The sequence below is a fragment of the Nelumbo nucifera genome, chromosome 4, assembly GCF_055504915.1.
Source record: "Nelumbo nucifera cultivar China Antique chromosome 4, China Antique-T2T, whole genome shotgun sequence".
Classification (NCBI taxonomy): domain Eukaryota; kingdom Viridiplantae; phylum Streptophyta; class Magnoliopsida; order Proteales; family Nelumbonaceae; genus Nelumbo; species Nelumbo nucifera.
The window spans coordinates 49,884,334-49,911,003 of record NC_142652.1 but is presented as its reverse complement, the minus strand read 5'-3'; the positions used below and the strand labels follow the sequence as shown (position 1 = coordinate 49,911,003).

General features: G+C 39.2%; 1 protein-coding gene across 7 annotated transcripts in view; it reads left to right on the top strand.

Annotated features, from left to right (window-relative positions):
* LOC104589016 (ENHANCER OF AG-4 protein 2-like) overlaps window positions 1–26,670 on the top strand; it is a 79,662-nt gene that overhangs the window by 5,558 nt on the left and 47,434 nt on the right. For 4 of the 7 annotated variants that reach the window (XM_010247183.3, XM_088903357.1, XM_010247179.3 and 1 more), the window contains exons 4-5: window positions 17,252–19,465; window positions 19,575–20,100. In XM_010247183.3, coding sequence (XP_010245485.1) covers window positions 17,252–19,465; window positions 19,575–20,100 — 2,740 coding nt within the window. The remainder of the gene's footprint in view (window positions 1–17,251; window positions 19,466–19,574; window positions 20,101–26,670) is intronic. The other 3 variants (XM_010247182.3, XM_088903359.1, XM_088903358.1) reach the window with 3 other exon arrangements.

Here is a 26,670-nt window from a genome sequence, read left to right as displayed (position 1 = left end):
AGGAGGGAGGATAAGAAAGACATAAACTGAGCAGTGGCGAGATCTCAAGAAACAAAGTTTGGAGAATCTATAGGTGTCTAGGCATCTGCTTGTAGAGGTTTTCTCAGTAAATTCGAGCGGTGGATGAAAGTTCGATCAACATGCTGAAATCTCGCACACTAACGGAGATCCATCCGCAGGAATTCAATTGGATCCTAGGGTTTTGAGTTGTCTCTACCTCCTCAAGAGGATGGAGTTTGCACCAGCAAGGAGATGGAGAAGAGTTCTGAAGATTGAGGCAAAAAAGTTTGCCTTGGAAGAAGTTTGGACAAGAAGAGGATTGCCCTGAAGATAGTGGAACTGAGAAAAGCTTCGTTGATTCTTGAAGAGAAAGCCATATCCTGTCTTTAGGGATTCCTGGAGGGAGCGAAGAGGACGTTAAGAACAATAGAATGGAAGTGTAGTCTTGTGGAAGAGGGAAGAAGGTATGCTGCTGGAAGAAGAGAAAACAACCAAGGGAAGATTTGTGGGTATTTACGAATATTATGGATATGGTATGAAACAGTTCACTTGCTTCTCTGAAGGGAGAGGAGCATCGGGTTGGGATAAATTAATACAAGCAATGCAGGATTTTCTGGTGTTAGTATATGAAAGACGAAGTTCTCCAATCAGAAAGGAAGAGGGTCAGAAGAAGCTTGAAGAGAAGATGGAATTAATAGACTGGAAGGAAACACAAAATAAGGGAACCAATGCAAATAAGGATGTTCAGATTGATGCAAGATTAGGGTCAATGAGAATGTGGATCAATAAAGCCAAAACAGAATGGGAGAACAAATTAGTATTATCCATGAGTAAGGACATTACAGATTGGAAAACCCTGGGTGAAGACGTTCAACAAATTTTGAAGGTATTAGAAAGGCTGCAGATTATTCTTATTGATGGGCAGAAGGCAGTGATTCTTTGTAAAAATTCCTGGCCGGATTTTGAAGCTTTGTCGGCAGTAACATAGCAAGGATTGGCAGTGGTAGGAAGATGGTCCCCAAGTTGTAATGAGAAAACTGTAAACCCAACAGATAGCATTGAGTTGAGAATTCTGGGGCTGCCTTATCATCTATGGTCTGATGAGATTCTTAACAGAATTGCAAAGTTGTCTGGTGGGGAACTCTCGACTATGGATGCCTCAGATCTCCGAGCTGTGCATATAGAGGTGAATGGAGTGAAGCCAGAACTCATCACACATTCTGTAGATGTTTTCTCAGATGGTCAAATGTTCAAAGCTTGGATAGCCTCCTCTGTGGAAGCTCAATGGTGGAAGGAAGGAAGGACTGGAGAAGATGATGCTGACGTGGCCAAAACCTGGTCTCGAGGAAACCTTGGAAAGAGAGGAGAACAGAAAAAATTAGGAAGTTTCATGAATAAGGAAACTGAAGAGACTGAGAATTGGAAAGGTGTAAATCAAGCTACCTCTCAGTGTGGGAATTCGAAGCAGCATGTCAGAATTTCAACGGGCAGATGTAGAACTTTCGCTCAGGCTTTAGATTAAAAGGTGGAGACATGGCATGTTCAAATTCAAACAAAATGCCTGGGGTGGGGACAAATGGGAGAGAAGTAAATCCTGGTGGGCCTTCAAATGGTTTGGCCCAGTCACAAGAAAGATTAAATAGACACACGACTTTAGTAGATAATGGGGGGGCTGCTGGGCTGATTAGCCCTGGCCCATTAAATATCACTCAAATGGGAGAAAATGGAGCTGTTGGACTAATTAGGCCTGGCCCATTAAAAAGGACGTCATGTGATCACATGACTACAACAAGAGGTTAAATTTTGGGGGACTATTATTTGGGTGTATCATCATCCCAAACTGAAGTTGCAGCGGCGAATTCTTCCTCCAAACACAACTCTCCAGCTGCAGGCTTGATGAGAAGCTCTAGTTTGGGGCTTGCTTGGGTGCCAAGACTGGTTTCCTACTCTACTAGTCCAGAGAAGCTGAATCCAAGGTACAATAGAACAAAGAACAGAGATGAAACTTTAGATTCAGGGTGGATAAGTTTGGAAGACAGTACAGAAGGAGAGAACTCTGAAGGTTTTCACCTTGGAAGTATTCAAAGCAAGTGCCACTCTCGACTTGGGGAAGAAGCAGAAGATGGCTTGAAACTACTGTTTGATGACGGTCTTTCTACTACACTTCCTGGACTCTCAATCCAGCCTGACAAAGGGGAAGGAAGATTAGGCACCACCTCGGGGGAAGTAAAATCTAAAACAAAGAATAGCAGAGATCTGTGTTCAGAACAAGACCAAATACAAGATATTAGTAGGGGTTTTAAAGTCAACCCAGAACCTCTTAGTAGAGCTACAAACAGCCCTATTCCCATGGCTTACTATCTAGAGGGTGATTCTGAAGGTAATACCTCTGACTTTAGCCCAACGATTGGGGTTAAAGGGTCACCAAATCCTCCAGTAAATCCTACCTGTTTACAAAAGTCTCTTTTGAACCCGATTTTTGTTGCTACTAATGTTTCTTCTAGTCCTGTGTATGTTGTGCCTACAGGGGAGACTAACCCAACCATGCAGTCTATCAATCAGAATCATCAAATACAGGAAACAAAGGTGATTGGAGAATTATTTTCAGAAAGTGTAGACATGGAATTCGGGGATAGAATTTGGGAGCTGATTATGGAACTGTTTAGAATTCAGGTGGAGGAAGAGATGGCTGAACAGATTGAAAGGGATGAGGAGGGTGACACTCCTAATCCTATTGTTGAAGAGGAAGTAAAGGGTGATAGTAGATTAAATGCAGAAGCTGGCTCAAAAGAACAAAAGGGGAAAACAAAGAAAAAGGGTCCAAATAGAAAGAAAGAGAGGAAAGAGAAGCTAGAGGAGCCTAGATCTAAAGGAGCTGGTGTAAAAAAGCAGAGAAAGAAAAAATTAAGTGAGGTGGAAAGGCTAAGATGTGAGGTGGATTATGATAAAGGGAGTGTTGCAAAAAAGGAGAAGCAGTGAGTGGTTTGTTTGGTTAAAGGGTATTTTGTCGCAGTCTCCATGAAATTGATTAGTTGGAATGTAAGAGGGTTAGGAAGCTCAAGAAAAAGAGGAGTGATTAGGGATCTGTTGAGAAGAAACCAGATATTGTGTTGATTCAAGATTCTAAGTTGTCTGAGTTAGATAGGAATTAGGTAAGAAGTATTTGGTCAGCGAGAGACATAAGTTGGGCATACGCACAATCTTGGGGAGCTTCAGGGGGAATTATAACTTTGTGGAAAAATGCAGAGATGGAGTGTACTGAGTTAATTGGAAAGTATTCAGTGTCCTTCAAGTTGAAGAGGAGGATGGATGATTGGGAATGGGTTTTAACTAATGTGTATGGACCCACCTCTTATAAGGAAAGGGAGGGACTTTGGGAGGAATTAGCAGCAATAAGAGGTCTATGGGAGGGACCCTGGTGTTTGGGAGGAGATTTTAATGTCATAAGATTTTTGAGTGAATCAAACAACCCAAATCACCGGGTTACAACGAGTATGAGGAAGTTCAACCTCTTCATAGAGAGCTTTGAGTTGCGGGATTTACCTATTCAGAGGGCAAATTATACTTGGTCAAACTTTCAAGAGGTTCCCACTTGCTTTAAGTTAGACAAATTCCTACTCACAACTGATTGGGAAGTGGCTTGGCAGGGTTTAGCAGTTATAGCTCTGCCAAGACCTGTTTCAGACCACAGTCCAATAAGTTTGACCCAAGGGAGATTGGGGGGTGGCCCCTTCCCTTTTAGATTTGAGAATATGTGGCTTCTGCCCCCTGAATTCTTGCCAAAGGTGAAGGAGTGGTGGGAGGAAGATGAAGTGGATTTCATATGGAAGGGTTATAGATTCTATAAGAAATTGCAATCGCTGAAAGCAAGAATTAGGTTGTGGAATAAAGAGAGTTTTGGAAAGATTGAAGAAAGAAAACAAGAAACTCTCATAAGAATAGAGGAGCTAGATGGTGAGGAAGCTGAGAGAAGTTTGAGTTCATAAGAGAGGGGAGAGATGGGGATTGAAGAAGGATTTGGAAGACATTCTAAGAAAAGAGGAGGTTAATTGGTGAAAAATCTAGATGTCAATGGCTTAGGGAAGGGGATGGCAATACCAGTTTTTTCCATATGTTGGCAAATGGGAGAAAGAGGAAAAACTTAGTGTTGAAATTGGAATGGAATGGGCAAGTATTGACAAGAGATGAGGACATAGGCCAATCCTTTGCGAATCACTTCAAAACACTCTATGAGAGTCCAAGGAGGTCAGGGGAAAACTTAGAGGACCTGGACTGGAGGGCTGGGAATAGAGAGTTGTTGGATTCCTTGGAAAGGAAATTTGAGGTTTAGGAAGTGAAAAATGCAGTCTTCTCGATGGAGAGATCTAAAGCCCTAGGTTCTGATGGTTTTACGATGGCTTTCTATCAAGATTGTTGGGAAATAATTGAGGGTTAGTTGATGGAGGTGTTTGATGAGTTCTATGAGAGGGGCAAATTTAACTCGAGTGCAAATGCAACCTTCATCTCTTTGATACCAAAGAAAGTGGATGCAATCTAGCCGAAGGATTTTAGGCCCATAAGTCTGATAGGAAGCATGTACAAAATCATTTCCAAGGTTTTAGCCCTAAGAATAAAATATGTTCTTCCCTTGATGATTTCTCCAAATCAAGGGGCTTTTGTGTTTGGGAGACAAATAATTGATCAAATTCTCATTGCCAATGAATGTGTAGTGGTTAGAAGAAGGAAAAAACAAAAGGGACTGGTTTGCAAGTTGGACTTAGAGAAAGCCTATGACATGGTGGATTGGGAGTTTATGTTGGAAATTCTTAAGCGTAGGGGTTTCGGAGAGAGATGGTATAAATGGGTGAAGGGCTGCATTTCTTCATGTCATTTTTCAATTCTGGTAAATGGAATAGCAAGAGATTTTTTTTCCTACTAAAAGGGGCCTAAGACAAGGAGATCCTTTATCTCCCTTCCTTTTTACCCTGGTAACTGATATGTTGAGTGAGTTGATCATAAGGGAAGATGCCAACAATTTGGTTAGAGGCTGGAGAGTTGGAAGGGATGAAGTGGTGGTTACACACCTACAGTTTGCATATGATATTATTTTGTTTTGTGAAGGGAAAACAAAAGAATTAATGAACCTAAAAAGGATAGTCCATAAATTTGAGAGGATCTCCAACCTTAAGATTAATTGGGGCAAGAGTTGTGTGGCAGGAGTAAATTTAGGGAGTGAAGAGGTGATTCGGTTAGCTGGACTATTGGGGTGTGAAGTAGGAGATTGGCCATTACAATATTTGGGACTATATTTAGGAGGAAATCCTAATATGGATAGTTTTTGGTATCCTGTGATTGAGAGATTTACAAAGAGACTTGCGAATTGGAAGAGAAACTACATTTCTTTGGGAGGTAGGATAACCCTAATAAAGTCAACGTTGGCTAACTTACTAGTGTACTTCCTATCTACCTTTAGGATACCTATGAAAGTGGCAAACCAGCTAGAGAAGATTATGAGGAGCTTCCTTTGGGAACCAGGAGACACCAAAAGAGACACCTAGTGAAGTGGGAGGTGGTTTCTAGAAGTAGAGATGAAGGGGGCCTAGGAATAGGAAATCTTAGGCTAAGAATACAGCATTATTGGGGAAATGGTTATGGAGATTACCATTGGAACAGGACAGACTTGGGCATAGAGTGATTATTAACATTCATGGATTGGCAGACAATGGTTGGGATGCAGGAGTCGACCCCAGGGCTTCCCGATGCTCTCCCTGGATAGCTATTCATGGTATTTTACCTTCATTCCTTATGTCAAATTTGATGCTTGTGCAGGAAATAAGGTGTTGTTTTGGGAAGATGCTTGGGTTGGAGACATTCCCCTTAATGAAAGGTTCCCTTCTATTTATTAACTTCCTGAAAATAAAAGAAAAGTGATCTCTTTAGTTTTTACTGATAACTCTTGGGACTTGGGTTTGAGGAGAGGTCTAAGGGAGACGGAAATGACAGTGGTGGATGAATTAATTATCAAACCCTGTTTGGCGTGTTCACTTGTTCCCTTCTAGGGTCAACCTACCTGGATCAATCTTGTTTGGACAGTAGAATTTGGAAACTTCCCCATTTGGCGTGTTCACTTGTTCCTCCTTTTTTGATATCCTCATTCAATCATCAAACCCTGTAAGGAGATTTCCTTCAAAGGAGATTTGGTGTCAGCCTGTACCCCCAAAAATTCGGGCTTTTTGTTGGGAGGTGGTTATCCAAAAAATCAATGCTCTAGATATGTTGCAAAGAAAAAGGCCAAATGTTTGTCTATCACCCCATGTTTGTAGTCTCTGCTTGGGGGTCTGGTGAGACGACCACACCTATTAATTTCTTGTCCATTTGTGTGTTTTATTTGGACCTGGTTCTCTTCTATCTTTGGTTGTAGGTGGACACCTCCCCCAGATGTGGCAACCTTTTTGACCCAAGTTTTTTCAGGCAACCGAAGCGACGTGGAAGATTAATGTGGAGAGCCACAAGAGCAGCTATCTTATGGTCAGTTTGGGAAGAAAGGAATAATAGAATTTTTAAAGGAGTGGAGAATTCCAAGGAGGCAATTGTAGAAAGGATAATTATTATGACTATTCATTGGTTGAAAACTTTGGGTTTGTTTAAAGACTTCTCAGCTGAAGACATTTACAGGAATTGGGAAGTGGTGGGTGGCTTCTACAACTTCCATGAAACCTATTGTGCAGGAATTGTGGTCCCCACCAACACAACAAAGAGTGAAATTGAACTTTGATGGGAGTTCAAGAGGTAACCCAGCCCCTTCAGGTATAGGAGGAGTATTCAGAGATGAAAATGGCAGAATTGTGGCTTTGTTTTCAGGACCAATAGGAGTGGGGGACTCATTGAGAGCGGAGGTGATGGCCTTGCTTCAAGGTGTAAGATATGCAAAACAGTTGGGGTTACACCAAATTGAGATAGAGTGAGACTCTAAATTGTTGATTGTGAGTGGCTTCAATCTAGTAACTTCGGAGCCTGGATTTATAGACAGCCCATAAGGGAAATCCTCATCATAACAAGGGAGATCGGTGCATGCTTCAAATGGACAAGGAGATCAGCTAATGGTTTAGCTGACACATTGGCTAAATAAGGGACTATGAGGGAGAGTATGTCCTGGGCAGTTTTGTAAGAAAGATTACTGGGGGCTCAACACCTACTTAGGGGTTGACAGCTGTACTTAAATCTGGAAAGTTATTTTTAAGTTATATTAATGAAGTTATTGTTTCCAATAAAAAAATACCAGAGAACCCCGTATTTGCTAATGTTGTTCATTCATTCATTGCAATAAAATATCTTCTTAAATGGCAATGAAAGTTATAAAATCATTATTTTTTATGTGAGAAATAAGAATTTCAGACCCTAACGTAGACTTGTTCGGGCTTGCCTCGAGGGGCGTGGTACAAAGGTGACTCATAGAATCAAGAATGCAATATGTTTTACATCACATTAGCTACTTGAAAGCAATGCAATTAAGGAGAAAAAGAGATTGTGGGTTTTACATGCTTGAAACTTGAAAATGCTTTATATGTTTGCTTTTATTTTTAAAGTTTCATTTGAATACACTTTACATGTTATGTTTATGTATTTTAATTTTAGATAATAGGTTTTTTAAAACATTTATTTTAAAATTTAAGTTTATATTTTTTATTAACATTATGTTTAATATTTTTTCAATTTTTTGCATTTTTTTAAAATTTTTGGCATTTTTTGAGTTTTCTGATTTGTTTTTTGATTTTTTAGCCTTTTTTTTTTTTGAAAATTTGCACCTTGCTTAAAAAGGTGGCTGCCTCGCCTTGCGCCTTAGGTGCAAATTGGCCTTTGCGCTTTTTTTGCGTCTTGCGCTTTTAAAACACTGGTCTAAACTAGAAGGCTTCAAATTGTTTCATTCTGGGACCTCCTGATATGATCCAACTCAAGTTAAACGTTGAGTCGTTGATGGAAGCAGTGATTTAAAGTGGCAATGTATTCTGGCCCTACAAATGCCAGTGATTTAAAAGCAGAACTGTCAGCACTACTTATTTGGCTAAAGCTTGCAAGGTCTCTTAGTTTAGGGACATATTAGCAGAAGGTGATTCCCACATCACTGTAGAATGTTTAAGACATAACAATCCAGCACCATGGAGGCATAAGAACATGGTAAAGGTTATCAGGAGGTTAATATTGGATCTAATGACTATGGACTGGACACCAGGGGAAGGCAATTGAAGTCATTCAACCATAGAAAACAAAATAAGAATAGAAAAGAAGAGGGAAAATTGTAGAAGGGGCAGCACTTTATTCTCATTGCCCAGTCCTAAGGTAGCATTTATATGAAATCATAATGAGAAAGGAAATGACAAGTCTGCCCTTCAGTAACAAAATAAAACTGTAAAATGTATTGCCCAGGCTCACTCAGACCAAAGAAAGAAAACAAAAAGATACAATCAAATAACAGTTTAATTCACACTTTTTATGTCTTATGCTAGAAATGCAATGGCTAATGCATCAGCTAAAGGGGTGAAAAGGGCTCATATGTTTTGGGGGACTCAAAACAATGTACAAACATATTAGTAAAATACAAGAAAGGGTGTAATTGGGATGGTAGCATGGGCTACCTTGTTCATGGGTTTTGGCATTTTACATTTACAAAAGCAACATTCTTTTCGCAGTTAAATAAAGTTTAACATTACCAATAAAATATGTAATTTTCCTGTCTTAGTATTAAACTTAATGAAGGGTGTTTGGCTCTTTGAATCCCTCCTTCTGTTCTATCATCATCTGTACCAGATCCGCTGTCACATGTAGTAGGATGAACAACCTGTGCAAAAGCTACATGGAAAGCTGAACTCCTAGTGTTGAGTTTGGCTCTAGGGTAAAATCTTTAGCCCACAAAGGAGATTTGGTATTTTAACTCCTAGTGTTGAGTTTGACTCAGCAAGCAAACTCATTTCCTTTCCTCCATAATTCTTCAAGGGTGTCCTGTCAAGTCTTGCAGAACATAATTATGGAAGTAGTTTATAATCTATCTATAAAAAAAGTAGTTTATAATCTGAAAACATGTTGGTGCTGTTGACTTCAGCACTGCTGAATGCAGTGGCGTGGAATATTATTAAATCACAATAGAAGAATTTTGTTAGGTTTATTTCCTTGAGGTTAACATTGGACATAGTGGACATTTATCAAAAAAAAAAAAAAAACATTGGACATAGTGGACATTTGGACTGCCTAAAAGAGTGATAGCTCACAGGAAACTTGACACGTGCAAAATGCTTTGTCGAAAGATTAATAATTGGTGTATGTCCCTCAATTCTTATAGTGTATGCATGGTTATCGGAAAGATAATGTTAACAGTTAAAGCTTCTTCAGTCAATGTAGCTTTGTTATTTGGATCTGAAACTATTTCTTGTTCGAGTAATAATTGCACATTCCCGTTTGTGACTGAACACAATGGAAATATGGCTTTAATGAGTTTTATGTAGTGAAAACCTCTTCGATCTGTGCAGTTGATACTGATAAGAAAGATCATTATATAGTTTATAGGTCTTTAGCATGGCCTTTAGTAGGTTAAAACTTGCCCTCAAGATTTGTTGGCTTTGTTTTCTTAGTTATACCAGATTTTTTGAGAAACAAATTCTTTTTAGGCTTAAGCTGCAGATTTTATTTTAATAAATTTGGTGAGATGCATGTTTTGTTTTCGGATTACTAGATAGGCCTTTGCCCAATGATGGTTTCAGTATCTGGGGTCTTGGGAAGGGTGGATTGGAATGGACCTTGTTGAGCAGAAGAAGAAGAAGAAGAAGAAAGGAAGGAAGAAGAAGGAGAAGAGAAGAGGCTGCAGACTTAAGGCCTGAAAAGAACTGCTTCATGCAAGTGAAGCATTTGTATTTATACTATACTGGCCGTACAACACAAGAGGTCTACAAAATTACAAAAATACCCCTACGGGCACTAAACCTGTGTACAGTACATACAATACGTCTGTCAACACTCCCCCTCAAGTTGGGGCATAGATATCAATCATGCCCAACTTGTCACAGATCTTGGTGTCTGGAATGGTTTAGCCCTTTTGTAAAGATGTCTGCTAGTTGGTCTTCAGAGCTGATGTATGGAGTGCATACTTCGCCTGTGATGATTTTCTCTCTGATAAAGTGCTTGTCAACTTCAATGTGCTTTGTTCTATCATGTAGTACCGGGTTAGCGGCGATACTTATAGCTGCCTTGTTGTCACAGAGTAGAGTCATGGGTTTGTCCACTAGAAAACCCAACTCTCCCAATAGATTCTTTATCCACATGCCTTCGGCTACTCCGTGTGCCATTGCACGGTACTCAATTTCAGCACTGGATCTAGCTACCACGGTTTGCTTCTTACTCCTCCAAGTAACAAGGTTCCCTCCTACAAAGGTGCAGTAACCACTAGTAGACCTTCTATCACTTTGAGATCCAGCCCAATTCGCATCTGTGTAAATTTCAACTCTCAAATGTCCATGTTTCTGGAATAATAAGCTAGCACCCGAGAACTTCTTAAGATACCGCAATATTCTCTCCGTTGCTTTAAGATGAGTGGACCTAGGTGCATGCATGAACTGACTGAGGACACCAACAACATATGCTATGTTTGGACGAGTCATAGAGATGTACAACAATCTCCCTACAAGCCTCTGAAATTGCTTCACATCCTTAAGAGGTTCACCTTGGCAGTCACTTAACTTATGGTTGGGGTCAATGGGAGAGTCAGCTGGCTTAACCCCAATCTTTCCAGTGTCCTTAAGCAAGTCTAGGACATATTTCCTTTGGGAGATGAAGATACCCTTTTTTGATCGGGCAACCTCAATTCCAAGGAAGTATTTGACAGGTCCTAGATCTTTCACTTCGAACTGAGTGGCAAGGAAGCCCTTCAAACTTTGAATTTCATCATTCCAGTCACCAGTAACAATTATGTCATCCACATATACTATTAGGGCAGCCATTTTACCTTCTCCCCTTTTTACGAACAGTGTGTGATCTGACTGACATTGCTTGTATCCCCTCTGCTGAACTGTAGTATGAAATCTGTTGAACCAAGATCTTGGTGATTGCTTCAGCCCATATAAAGACTTCTTTGACTTGCACACTTTCTGTTCATTTCCTTGAACTAGAAAACCGGGGGGTTGAACCATATAAACTTCCTCTTCAAGGTCACCATTCAAGAAGGCATTCTTGATGTCGAGCTGATGTAGATCCCAATTCAGATTGGCAGCAAGAGAGAAAAATACTCTAATAGAGTTCATTTTGGCAACAGGGGCAAAGGTTTCTGCATAATCAACTCCATATACTTGAGTAAAACCCTTTGCCACTAAACGAGCTTTATACCTCTCCACGGTTCCATTAGCCCCATGCCTAATAGTGAACACCCATTTACATCCAACTAGATCCTTTCCCTTAGGGAGATCAACAAGTTCCCATGTGCCATTCTTGTGAAGAACATCAATTTCTTCCTTCATGGCATTTGTCCATTCTAGTACTGAGAGAGCTTTTGCCATATTCTTGGGAATAGGGATACTGTCAATGGAGGTAAGGAAGGCACAAAATGAAGGTGAGATGTTTTCATAGGAAACAAAGTTGGAAATGGGGTGTTCAGTGGTGCACAACCTAACACCTTTCCTGTGGGCAATAGGAAGGTCAAGATCATTAGCAACAGGGAGGTCAGGACCATCATTGGGAGTCAAGTTACCTGAGTGAGTATGATTTTCCCCTGAGGAATTTGATGGCACTTGAGGTACAACTTCTGGATTCTCCATAGCTCTTGAACCTGGTTGGCCTTTACGACGATGAGAAAAAACACGGAAAGGTGGAGGATCAGAAGGGGAAGGAGGAGAAGGATTAGGAAGAGGAGGAAGTTGAACCAGTTTCTCCTCATGTCTACACTCCCCCTGAGGAGAAACAGGAAAGAAGGGCTCATTTTCAAAGAAGGTAACATCCATGGAAACACAGAATCTCCGAGAAACAGGATCAAAGCAACGATACCCTTTTTGAGAGAATGAGTAGCCAAGAAATATGCATGGGATAGCACGAGAGTCCAATTTCCCTCGGGTGGGAGATAGGTTTTGGACAAAGCACCGACAACTAAAAACACGAGGAGGGATAGAAAGAAGAGGGGCCTTAGGAAAGAGAAGCTGATGTGGGGCTTTGTACTCTAACCAATGAGAGGGCATTTGGTTAATGAGGTATGTAGAACAAAGGACAACCTCAAGCCAAAATCGTTTGGGAACATTCATGTGGAGTAGTAGACCCCGTGCCACTTCAAGGAGGTGTCGGTTCTTCCGTTCAGCCACACCATTTTGTTGTGGCGTGCGGGCACAAGAGTTCCGATGAAGTGAGCCATGTGAAGCAAAGAACTCCGTGAGGTCACTATGAAAAAACTCTTTTGCATTGTCTGACTGAAATATTTGAATCTCGGTCTGAAATTGGGTGAAGACCATCCGCTGAAAATCTTGGATAATTTTTAGTACTTCCTCACGGGTTCGCATTGGATATACCCAAGTGTATCTGGAATAATCGTTAATGAAGGTAATGAAGTACTTGTAGCCACTCTCAGAAGGTAAAGTAACAGGGCCCCACACATCAGAATGCACAATGTGAAAAGGAAACTCAGATTTACTATTTCTTTGAGGAAATTGAGTTCTACAATGCTTGCTTAACTGTCACGTTTGACAAGAAAAATTAGAAACAGACATTGACTTACACAGTTCTGGGAAAACAACTTTCAAGGACTCTAAGGACAAATGACCCAGACGACAATGCCACAAATATATTTTACTCTTTCTGAACTGACTCATAGATTCTGTAACATGAAGACCAACCATATTCTCCAGCATGTAGAGTCCATCAACCATACGTCCCCTACCAATCGTCCTCCCCGAGGCCAGATCCTGAATCACACAATAGGAAGGGAAAAAAGTCATAGAACAGTTTAAGGAATTTGTAACACTACTGACTGAGAACAAATTCATAGGGAATTTTGGAACATGAAGAACATCAGAAAGAGTAAGGCCGAGGGGAAGAGAGAGAGTTCCTTGACCAGCTATGGAAGTGTATGATCCATCAGCTAGTCTCACTTTATCTCTTCCGGAAAGAGGGTGATAAGTTTGAAAGTAAGAGGACATACTAGTCATGTGTTTTGACGCTCTAGAATCAATGATCCATGGAGAGTCAAGGTTGTGAGAAGCAACATGGAAAGCTGTGGCAGGATTACCTGATGTGGATGCAAAAGTGGTGGTGGGAGGAGCATCCACCTAGCGAATTGCTCTACCATAAAGCTCCAAATGGTCATGGAAGGAGTTACTATATCCTCCCTTGGGTCAGATCCAGAGTAGCTATGTTGGCCATGTGGTGTTTGAGTCACAGTAGAAGTGGAGGGCTGATTCTCCCGAGTAACCATGTTGGCCATGTGGTGTTTCTTGGTACCTTGTTGCCCGGGCCTTCTAATTACATTTGAGCCTTGCTTCTTAGGTAGATCTGAGCCCACTTTGGTTTCCCATGGAGATCCCAACAAGTATCTTTGGTGTGCCGGGGCTTCTGACAATTAGTGCACCACAATTTTTCCTTATCTTCTGCTTTCTTCTGGAGATCCCCTCTCTTGGAAGAAGGTCCACCACTAGTAGAGGTACCCCCCTTTGCCGCCAATACAATTGCATCCTCTCCGGTGCTGTTCATCAAGTTTCTCCTACTCTCTTCAGACTGGACAAGAGCATAGACCTCCTGAATTGAAGGAAGATCCTTAGAACTTAGAATTTGTACTCTGATGGATTCATAGATAGGATCGAGACCATGTAAAAAAGCAAACACTCTTTGCTGTGAGACAAGTTTCTTATACAATTTTGCATCTTCATCACACTTCCAATCAATATTCTGGTAATGGTCCAACTCCTTCCAAACAGTGGTCAAGTCAGAGTAATAAACTGATGAACTTCTCTCCCTCTGTTGACAAGTAGATGAGGCTGCTTGAAGTTGATAAATCTTGGCATAGTGTCGAAGTTCAGAATATGTGGATTTTGCCAGTTCCCAGATTTCATTTGTAGTTTCAACCCACATGAAGTTCTTCCTTATTTGCGGTTGCATGGAGATCAAAAGCCATGACATAACCATACTATTCTCCTGATCCCATCTATCATGTTCTGCATTTCCAGAAGGTGGTTCTTTGATTCTTCCATTTATGTAGCCTATTTTTCCCCTTGCAGTTATGTATAACTTGATCCCTCTTGACCACTCTAGGTAATTGAACCCATCAAGAGGAACAACAGCCATGGGGAAGGATAGGTCACTGCTCCCACTCATTCCATTCAGCTTTGTGGAGATTCCAGATGTAGCTGAATTTTCACTATTCATGATTCTAGGTTTAGAAGTACACAAAACCAAAGGCACACTGCCTTACAGAGCTGCTACAGTCCACAACTAGGCACTTGCTGATTTTCGGTTTCACAGAGAACCAAGCACAAACACTGCAGCTGCAGTACTCGTTTGTATGACCTACACTTTGTAGGAGTCCACAAAACAATATACGAACACTGCACTTGCAGTGTAACCAGGTCTGAATGACCTACAGTTTTACAACTTTCATGAAGCTCTCTCACTAGGAACAGCAATACAAGTGGTGGTTCACCACACCTAATCGGCTGATATCCACTTTTCAGGGCAGCCGAACAGTCACTTAGGGTTTAGGGTTCATCAACAGTCCCTTAGAGAGCTGAATAGAGCAACACACAATCGGAGGAGGGAAAAAAAACAGCCGAACTGTCCCTACTCAGATTTTTGGACATTAACAGTCCATCGAAATAGTGCAAGAAGAGAACAATAAACAGAGAAACTTCAGTTCAGTACCTAGGTCACCCGAACTGTGAATAGGCAGTACACTCATGGACTCAATCTTCTCTGCAGGCGAGAACCCTTCTTCGTACATCTGGGATGGTTTTCTACAGTCTTCTAAGCCGAGCAACTCCAGTCACCAGCACCTGGGCTGGAGGATAAAGAAGAAAAAACTTGTAGCAGAACCCTTTTCTGCGCTAGGAAGTTGAACAGTCAGCTTTCTTGTAGCAGAACCCTACTCGGCAGTGGAGACTAACCGCAGCACCAGAGAATGCTTCCTCTTCCTTGTCTTTGAGCATCAGGACTATAGCTTCTATGCAGCAGTGGAGAGAGACCTCAGCTGGTTGTTTTCCAGGCCTGGTCGGTTCTGCTCTGATACCATGTTGAGCAGAAGAAGAAGAAGAAGAAGAAGAAAGGAAGGAAGAAGGAGAAGAGAAGAGGCTGCAGACTTAAGGCCTCAAAAGAACTGCTTCATGCAAGTGAAGCATTTGTATTTATACTATACTGGCCGTACAACACAAGAGGTCTACAAAATTACAAAAATACCCCTGCGGGCACTAAACCTGTGTACAGTACATACAATACATCTGTCAACAGACCTAACCTTCAGAATTTTATTGCACAAAGTGGCCCTTCTTGGACTTGAACTCTCTTTCTTCTGCTTTTGAGCCTGAGCTTTTACAAGGGCAATTGATGTTTCTGTTTAGTACCTTAATTTGTATTGGTAATTGGGTTGCAAAGCCTGTATACTTTGCAGTAACAATCAAGAAATTGTTTCCCTGATCAAGAGGTTTCATTAGTGCTCATAAACAAATTTTATAAATTTAAGAAAAAAAGTTTGGTTTCAGACATTGGAGGCACTGAGGAAAAGGGTAAAGTGTGATGCTTGAGCCTTGTCAGAATAGGTTTCTGGGTTCAGGGTATGTGTCTTTGTTTCAAGGTTGAGATGAAGGGTTAGGTGGGAGTGAGCAGTTTTGCTTGCTTTTTATGAGTTCAATGGAAGGAGGTTTTTATGTGTTTCTCGGGTTTTTCAGTTTTGGGTGGTGTGGGGATCTCAAAATGTAATTGATGATTTTAGGGTTGTTTTCTTAAGGTCTAAGGGGTTAAGTTGATTGTTTTTCTTGAGTTGGGTTATGTGTTATCACCGAGTTGTATCCTCCTTTTTCTGTTTCATTAATAAATTTTCTTCTTTATTTATCTTCAAAAAATATGCAAAAAATAATTTTATTAAAAGAAAAAATATACAATTTTTTTTTTGTTTTTCAATTCAATGAATTTTCTTTTACCATAAAAATGCAATGGCCCCCCTTTTTTTTGATAACTAACTGATAGCTTGCATTAATTTAGAACTTCTAAAAATTTTGTTACAATGCAAGGTTCCCATCCAGAACCACCCTTTCTCTTAGGTGTACATTACAACGAAATGATCCCTTGACATCCCTTGCTTTGCTAATGTGTATCTTGCATAGAGTGGGTTTACTGATCGATTGACCCACTTGAAGATGGTCTCCTGATCTCCCTGATTTTCTTACTATACATCCAAGGTCCCTCATTGTTATTCACCAACCAGCCCACTACCAACGAGTCTATTTGATTCGTGTTCAGCCGCCTTGCTAGTTTTGAACCTTATAGAAGAGAAGTAATTTCTGCTTTCAGCGAGTCTCTAGTTCCTATTGTTCCTGATTAAAGAGTCAATACAGATCCATTTCCATCTCTGTACACTCCCCCAATACCCGAGGGACCAGGGTTTCCAAAGGAATAGCATCAAAGTTCAGTTTCACTCTATTGTATATGGAAGGCATCTAAGTTCTTGTGCTGTCACTTTCATGGTAGAGGATGCTGCTATTACATCCCACCAACTAATGAACGTATCAACCAAGAAGTCCTTAAAAATCTCCATTGTTTTAGTCCAATGCAATACCTTGAGCTTGATGCCTTCTATTAAAGCATTCACATTTTTATATTGGTCCTTGGATATCCTGTTGTTTCTTTCCTCTCATACTGACCATAATATAGCTGCTCTTGTTGCTCTCCACATCATCTTTCCCCTTCCTTTTGGCATTGTGAGACTTGGCTGAATAAGGCAACTTCCAGAGGTAGAATCCATCTGTATCCAGAGTGAGAACAGAAACACTTCCAAACACAAGATACATATGGGCAGGAGATTAGTAAATGGGACAAAGTCCCACCATAGCATTGCACAAAACACAGATTTGAGGGGGAAGGGCAGATCTCTGGGGCATCCAAGATATAAATATAATCACAGTGTTTTTTAGAACATATAGAGTGGAGAAATGGAGTTACTTATTTTTAGAACTTTTGATATAATTGTTGAACAACTCAATTCACATTTAGCTAGCTTCCTAATTTTCTTTTCTTTTTCTTTTTCTTTTTTTTTTGCGTTTTTGTGAAGTGCATTTGTTGCTCCAGCTGATATTCAGGCATTTACTAATGAAGCAAAGAGTAAATTGTCGGCTCGATGTCAAGGTAAGACTGTTAAAGATTTTGCCCTTGCTGTCAAGGAGATATGTGAAGCTTTTGAAGAATTACAGCAAAAGAAAGCAAGTGCTTCTGGTGATGATACTGATAAAACTGCTCCTGGCGATGTTGCTTCATCAATTGATGGTGGAGAGGTTGAGTTAAATGATCTGAATCAGACAGTTGGACAGAAAGAAAACATTAGTAATGAGGCCTCAGGCAATGAACTGTATGGACTTGAACGATGTTCACATGGGGTGGGTGAGACTGAGACGAAGGATATAAAGCCTAGTATCTCATGTAACTCAGAGACTGGTTCATCTCCAGTCATATCTATTAAGAAAAGGGGCAAAACATCCAGCAATAGCACATGTTTACCAAAGAAAGAGGTAATGCTTGTATCCAGACCTGATAATCCTTTCTTGTCTAAAGAAGCATCTAGTAATAGGGCTGGAGATGGTGGAGAATTCCATCCTGATCATGCCAATGTAGAGACTCATTTGAAAATATTAAGTGCTAGTAGAAGCAGTCCTCTCCTTAATCATAAAGGAGATTCTTTTAGTGGTCATGTTGATAATAGTGATAGTTCCCCACTCTTAGTTGTTTCAGTTTCGGCGAAGCCATCTGCTGCTGGGCAGAGGGCAAAAGGGGTGGTTACTGTATCAAAAAGGAGGCGGGATGGTCCTGTGAATGTACAGAAAAGGACAAGTTCAACTGTAAAATCAGTGAAGCTTGATGACCCTTGTAGTAATAATGATCTCCCTGATTCGGAAGAACATTTGAAAGATGGGGTTGAAAGCAAAGTTTCTCCTTATGACAGCGCAAGGGAATCATCTCCAGATGGATTGATGTCAGATTCAGGTGTCAGCAATAAAAAGAAGGTCAAAGCATTGCCAAAAGTTAAGAAACATTTCATGGGAGTTGATAACTCACTTGGACTTCATGAAATTAGCAAGGGTACTTTAGACAGATCTGAGGTGCTAGGCAAGGATGAACTTTTTCTGTTGGGAGATCACAGGAAAAAGAGGAGTCAATTTGAACATGGAAAGCATAAGTTGGCTCCTACTGAAGATTCACGTCCTGCCAAGAGATCAAAGCATGTAGATGTGGCTGATGGAAGAACCCAGAAATTACCTTCGAAAAGCAGGAGTGAATCTCCATGTCCTGCTGTCATTGATGATGCAGAAGATAAACATGGGGAGAGCAAAACATCAACATCATTTATGAAGGCAGAAGATCATCTGGCACTGAATGGTGAAACATTTAGTAATGGGATGAATTTACCTGGTGATGGAGCTGTTCTACCCCTAGTGAAGCGCCGTCGTCGGGCATTGGAGGCAATGTCTGATTGTACAACTCAAACTGTCAGAGGCATAATGAATAAACAACCTAATTCCCTTAAGAATGATGTGTCTGGTTCTGATAATGATAGCTCTCCTGTCATGCAGGTTCACTCAAAATGGAAATCGGTTTGTCGATTTGATGATGAGGATGAAAAACTAAGAGATTTGGTTGATGGAGAGGTTTCCAGTAATTTGAATGGGCCTTTGTTTGTGTCAGATTCTGTTGATGACACTGAAACACATCTTGAAAGTTCCAGTTATGATCATCTAAATATCAGAAATGCTGAAGATGATGATTTTGATTCGACTCGACTTGAGGATAACCCTTCCAAGGTTGGAGAATCATCTAACGAAGTTCTAAATGAAGCTTTGTCACCCCACATGAAGAAAACTGAAGAGAAGGGGGCAAAAAGGTCGATGGCAGCTCATGTATATTGTAGTCCCCAGAAACTAGAATGCCATAAATTGTCCATGAAGGGTGGTAAGCCTATCTTGGCTTCACCTAAAGACTCCCATGGTTTGGCTACTGCAATCAAGCAAGATGAATATAAAGCCATCAAGCCCCAGAGTAAAGCATCTAGTACTCCTACATTGAGAAAGGCTCATGCTGGGTCTTCTAAAGCCTCTATTCCAGTTTCTGATGCTTTAAATCATCTTTCTAAACAAACCAAAGGTGAAAAGAACATGCCTACAGTTGCAGTTACAGCAGAGAAATCAAAAGTTACTTCTAAAACTAATTTACATGTGACCGCATTTGCCGTTTCAGCTGACCAATATTTGGAGAATAATTCTCTGCTTCCTGAGCGGTATGCACGGCCTTTTATGCCTCTCATGCGGTATATCTTTTCTCATCTTTTTTTGCATATTCTTATATTCTCACATGTATGTGTTGCATCATTGCTTTCTTGGCTGCAGAGTGGAAGTTTCCAGTGACAAGTCTGTTGGTTCAGTGGTAGATTCCAAGTTTGCGGACTCTGTTACATCTATGAAGCATCTTATTGCAGCTGCTCAGGCAAAAAGAAGACAAGCTCAATCGCAGTCCGTCTCTCATGAAAGTCTCATCCCTCCATTTATTTCATCTGCTTCTATAGATCGGGGTAGGAGTCCCAGCCCTCCTTTAGTTCATCCCTTTATGTCTGTCACTAGCAATGTTACGCAAAAGGATGCAAAGGGATTACATTCTCACACATCCTTACGTTCTCCTCCTTCTCATGCTCATCAATTTGCATCACAACATCACTTTGATTCTGAAGACCACGAAGAGAGAAGAGTTAGTTCTGGACATTGGGCCTCTGGGGGGTCATTGAGTGGTGGTACTGAGGCAGCTGTTGCACGTGATGCTTTTGAGGGAATGATAGAGACATTATCAAGGACAAAAGAAAGTATTGGACGAGCGACCCGTCTTGCCATTGACTGCGCCAAGTATGGCATTGCCAGTGAGGTTGGTGAAAAGTATATCTTCATACATTTTTATTTTATATTGTGCTACTGCTGCTACTACTAATACTATTTTTTTGATCTTTTAACTAATTTTAACAACATATGATATCATATATTGGGTAGCAACTTGGGCTGAAATGGATATATTTATTTTTTCTTGTAAGTCATTGGATCCAAAAACATCAAATAGATTTAAGGTTTCTACTGCTTTTTTGTTTTATTATTTTTTGATTCTTAATGTTGAACTTTTTTGCTTATGATAAAAGAATGTTAGGTACAATCAGCGTTTTAAAAGCACCAGGCACAAAATAAGCGCAAGGGCCAATTTGCGTCTGAAGCGCAAGGCGAGGCATGCGCCTTTTTGAAGCAAGGTGCAAAATTACAAAAAAATATCAGAAAATTCAAAAAAATGCAAAAAATAAAGAAATATTGAACATAATATTAATAAAAAAAATATAAACTTAGATTTTAAAATAAATGTTAAAAACCTAATATCTAAAATTAAAATACATAAACATAACATGTAAAGCATATTCAAATGAAAATTTAAAAATAAAATCAAACATATAAAGCATTTTCGAGCGTGTAAAACGCATAATCTCTTTTTCTCCTCAATTGCATTACTTCAAGTAGCTAATGTGATGTAAAACATATTGCATTCTTGATTCTATGAGTCGCCTTTGTACCACGCCCCTTGCGGCAAGCCCGAACAAGTCTATGTTAGTGTCTTGAATTCTTAATTCTCACAAAAAATAATGATTTTATAATTTTAATTGCCTTTTAAGAAGATATTTTTTTAGGATGCATGAATGGACAACATTAACAAATAGGATGAATGAATGAACAACGTTAACAAAATTTTGAAAAGGCGCATCAGGCGCACTAGGTGTGCACCTTTTCAAAGGGATGTGCCTAGGACTTGGGCGAGGTGCGTGTGCTAGGCATGCACCTAGGACCTGGGCGAGGCGTATACCCTAAAATGTGCCTTGCCTGTGTACCTAGGTGCACCTTAGGTGTGCCTTTTAAAACATTGGGTATAATGAAATTGGCCCCTTTGTTGGGCTAGCCTTTAATACCTAACCCCACCCATTACTTTTACATACTGCTTTCATTGGCTACCCCCAAAACAGTTGTTTCCCATTTACGCCTTGTTTTAAAAATGAATCAACTGAAGAATTTGCTAATCTAGGTACCTAAATAACAGAATTAATCATTTCCCTTTATTGCTCATGCAACTCTTTGCAATTAAAGTGTCAAATAATGATCTAGTTCTCTGGTTAGAACCAACTTGAAACTTTTTTTAATATATTGTGATTAACTTGAATTATTCAGCCCATTTATGTCATTTACTATGCTTTTCAATTTATATTGTAAAGTGTACTGAGATTTTGTGGAAGCTTAATTATAGAAGGAGATTTGCAGCTTGTCATTGGATGGATGGGAGGATACCTAATAGATGCTAGCTAGGCTATACATGCACTAAGAGGCTATATATTCACTTAGATGGATGCCCAGGTCAACAAACTCCATGGTTGGCTCCTTCGCAAGAGGAGCCAATGGGGATGAATTACAATGGAATCTTACATGGGGCAGGCAATTGGATTCCATTTAAACTTGGATTGTAATTGGATATTGAAAACCAATAATAAATTAAACTAAAATTGATCACAATATCACATATTATTAGTAAATAATCCAGAAATGAACTAAAGTGTCTGAGAAGATGTTTGAGGGACATTGCATTCAATCAAATTGATGGTCTTTTGCATTCTTCGGAGTGTGTTTTTCATGCCCTTGAAAGTGTGATTCTAGAATTTGGACCATTGAAAGTCTGATTCTAGAATTTGGAGGGTGTTTTACAACTTTCTTGGTTTCTCAACCCTTTAATCTTAGTTCTTTCCCTGTGAAGATCAACACTTGAGAGCGTTTATTAAAAAGAAGGCCTATAGGTGTCTTTCACCCAGTGTTTTAAAAGCGCAAGGCGCAGGGGCCAATTTGCGCCCAAGGCGCAAGGCGAGGCGCGCACGCGCGCACAGAATTTTCAGGAAATGTAAAAAAAAATGAAAATATAAATAAAAATAAAAAAAATCAGAAAAAATACAAAAAACAATACAATCTAAATTTCCATGAGTTGAGAGTTAAGATATGAGTATGACAATGCAATCTAAAGTTCTAATTTCTATTCTAAAGTCTAAAGTCTAAACTCTAAAGTATAAACTATAAAGTTCTAAACAATTAAATAATTAAAATAACATACTAAGTTAGTTACTAATAGTAAGTGTCTAACATAGTATCAATTATCAAATTCAAACTATCAATGATTCAAATAATGAAATAAAAATAATCATATTATTCAAATATAAAAAGATGTTAAAGCAATGTCATTGTCACCAATGTGCTTTTATAATACAAAGAATTTAAATATCATATTCATGAATAAGATAAGATACAAAAATACTAATATAAAAGAAGTTAAAAAGACACTTACCTCTCCAAGTCTCCAAGTCCAAGTCTCCACTCTCCATGTTTAAGCCTCACATCTCAATATTCAATACCACTTATGACTTAGCTACTTATCACAATCACTAAATCTGAAATCACTACATCTAATCTAATATCTAGTAAGTAAAATCAGTAAATTCACACATGACACAAATTCACATTCACATCACTTGATGGTTGATCAAGATTCAATAGTCACTATTAACAAAAAACAAGTATTGATAAAAAAAACACAAGTCAGTCTTAAACAAAACAAACAAAAAAAGAGTAGATCTTCATTCTTCAAGCCTTTAAAAAAAACACAAGTCACCCATTCACTCTTCATTTCCATAATCTTCTTCCTCATCATCTTCTTCATTTGGAAGTTCAACTTCATCATCCTCTTCATTAGAATTATAGTCTCTCAACTCCTCTTTCGATTCTTCTTCCTCAAATTCAACTTCCAAACGAAGTTGGGAACTTGAACCCCCTCTAGACCTTCTTGCATTGGCTGATGTTGTTGCTCTTGAATGAGAGGTTGAAGCTACACCTGGACCTCTATTTCTTGTGGTCCTAATGGCTCTTCGACTCCCGAAGCAAGAGCCACATCTTCCCATGTTAAAGAATCATCATCGAATGCCAAATCATTTTCAGCTCCATCATCTTCACGTGCCATCTCCCCTAATAACCATTTGTTACTTTCATCTATATCTTTCAAAGATATGGGGTCAGTGACACTACGTGAATCAAAGTTATCTTTAAGCAATTGGTTGAACTTAATGAAGACTAAGTCACTCAAGCGCTTTTGATCCAACCGATTCCTTTTTTTGGTATGGATCTGCATAAATTCATAAAACATAAGATTGATTAATAAAAATAAGTTTAAAAACTAAAAGTATCAACATATAATGGATTATAAAATATAAAAATATAATGTTAAAATCTTAAGTGAAGTTTTAATTACATGCTCAAATACACTCCAATTTCTCTCACATCCAGATGCACTGCATGCTAAGCTAAGAACTTTAATTGCAATCTTTTGTAAATTTGGAGCCGAAACACCATATGAAACCCACCAATCAGCTGTAAAAAATTAATTAATAACAAAATATTAATTAAAATTTTATTTAAATACATAAAAAATACTAAATAATTAAATAAACAAACTATTAAGTCAATGTTACTTACACGGTGCTTTCACCTTTCTCTGCCAAATAGCCATATCAAGACCAAAAACACCCTCTGCATTTTTATATTTGTTTATCTCATCAGTGATTCCATTGATCTTGTTTCTGTCCTTTTCAAACACTTCAATTACTTTATAAAGCCCAGTGATGATTTCTTCATCTCAATCAATCCTTTCAGCATCATCATAGTAAAACTTTAGATTTAAATAAAAGCTTGCTGTGTGCAATGGTTGGTGGAGTTGACACTCCCACCTCTTATCAATGATTTCAAAAATGTGTTTATATTTTTCCTCATGTCTACCAAATGAACTTGCAATGGCTTCCTTTGCCCTATCCATGGCTTCATAGATGTAACCCATTGAAGGCTTGTTCCCACGGTCCACCAATCTCAAGACCTGCACAAGTGGACTACACACCTTAAGTGTGAAGATGACGTTGTTCCAAAAAGTGGGTATCATCACCGTCTCCCCTACCCTTTTCTCCTTTATTTCCTTCACCCACTTGCTTTCATTCCAATCCTTTGAATTAAAAAGATCTCTCAAGTTCTTCTTCTGTTTATAAATTCTCTGCAGAGTGAGAAAGAAAGTGGCAAAGTGGGCCTTTGCTGGCCAGAGTAACTCTCTCTGATTTGTGTACTTCCTCATTAAATTTAACAACCCCGGATTATTATAAATATATCCTGTAAGTGCAATAATCCTTTCAATTGTTTTACTTATAAATGGCAACTTTCCAATATCTTCCAAAATCAAATCCAAACAGTGAGCAGCACATGGGGTCCAAGTTAAATGAGGGTGTTTTGCCATAAAAAATTTCCCTAAAGGCAATAACACAATAAAATAATCAAACATGTGTAAATTGAAAAGTTAAAGACTACAAAAAATAATAACAAATAACAATAAAGAAATTATAAAAGTAAAAAAACTTACCAGCTAATAGTTTGAAGCATTGTCTGTGATCCCTTGAAGAACATTCTTTGCCCCTATTTTCTCCACCATCTTGTCAAGTAATAAAAACAACCTGTCAGCTGTTTTCTCCTCATTTGAAGCATCAATACTTTCTATAAACATGGTCCCAGCACGACTATGGACCAAAAAGTTTATGAGGGTCCTGTATTTTCTATCCGTCCACCAATCAAACATTAAAGAACAGTCCCACTTTTTGCATGCCTCCTTGTGGTGCTGCAGTAATGTCTTTGTGTGTTCCACTTCTTTTTTCAAAAGAGGAACTCGCATCTCATAATAACTTGGGGGCTTGCATCCCGGCCCATATTGTCCAACTGCCTCCAACATTGCCTCAAAACTTTTTTAACGAATGGTATTTAAGAGAGTACTTGCTTGATAGAACCATCTAGCAACGCGTATAGAAACTTGTTCTCTTGCCTCTTTATTATATGCATCACTAATGGTTGTTTGCTTCAATCTCTTCTGCTCCCTTATCATTTCCACAACTTGTTCCGGGTTAGGTGTAGAAATAAATCTATCCATGGGGCCCCTTTGTCGTTTTATGGGTGGTGGCCTATTGGGTTTAGAACTTGGTTCCTTAGTCATAGACCCCAAAGGCCTAGTCTTTGAAGTTACATTTACACTACCAAATCTCCCTTGGCTACTAGCTCCAAGTATGTGAACATCATCTCCCAAATCATCTTCATCGTCAATCATATTCTCAAAGTCATCAAAATCTAAAATGCGAGTGCCCTCTTCTTCCCCACTCATACTTTCTTTCACAATTTTTTTTTTTTGTTCATATAAGCCAAGATCTCTTCTTTCACATCTTTAGGACATTTAGTACAAGCTTTTGTATTCCTCCTGCCACCAATGATGTGTTTCTTGGCTCTATAAATTCCCCCATTAGTAATTTTTCCACAAATATTACATGTCACTGCATTGGTATTCTTGGGATCTTTCAAGTGACAATATTTCCAAGCTGGATCTCTTCTATTTCCTTGAGTTCCTTGGCTTTCTTCCTGACTAGCACTCACATCAGCCATTTCTTATTAAATATTCTTGCACGGAATTACAAAACACTGATGATAAAATTAAAATAAATCAGTAGAAGAAATAAATAAATAATGTGTAAAATGATAAAATTAATGGAAACAGGAAACCAGTGGAAAGAAAAAAAAACTAAAAAAGAAAGAAATAAAGCAGGGAGGAAGAAGAAGAAGGGGGGGCTGTTTTCAGTGCAAACAGCAACTGTGGAAGAAATAAAAATAAAGTGGAAGTGTGGAATTGTGAATGAAAAAAAACAGAATCAAGTTCTTGTGAAGCCCACAGTGCTTTGTGAAATAGGAAATCAAATACTCCAACTGTGCTGCTTTTGATGAATAATACTGATAAAATGTTCTATGAAAAGGCTGTCTGCTGTTTATTCTTTTTTAGAAAACTTCAATGTTACTGATAAAGAAATTCAGAATTTTAGTTTTTTAGTTCCAAAAGATTAGGGCATATTTTCTGTTCATATTGATTGCAAAAATATGCCCTGTTTTTCGTGCAAAACTGAAATTACAGTGAAGAAGATGAAGGGGTGTAGCCCCTGTTTTTGGTGCAAACACAGTGAAGAAGATGAAGGGGTGGAGCCCCTGTTTTCGGTTTAAAACAGTGATGGAATCATGGAAAAAAAACAATGAACAATAAGAAAGGAGGAGGAGGAGGGGCGGAGCCCCTGTTTTTGGTGCAAACACAGTGAAAAAGAATAAGGGGCCGAGCCGCTGTTTTTTGGTACAAACACAGTGAAGAAGAAGAAGGGGCAGAGCCCCTGTTTTCGGTTTAAAACAGTAATGAAAAAAAAAATAAAAACAATGAATAAGGAAGAATGAGAAGGAGGGGTGGAGCCCCTGTTTTCAGTTTAAAACAGCAATGAAAAAAAAACAATGAAATGATGAATAAGGAAGAGAGAGGAGGGGT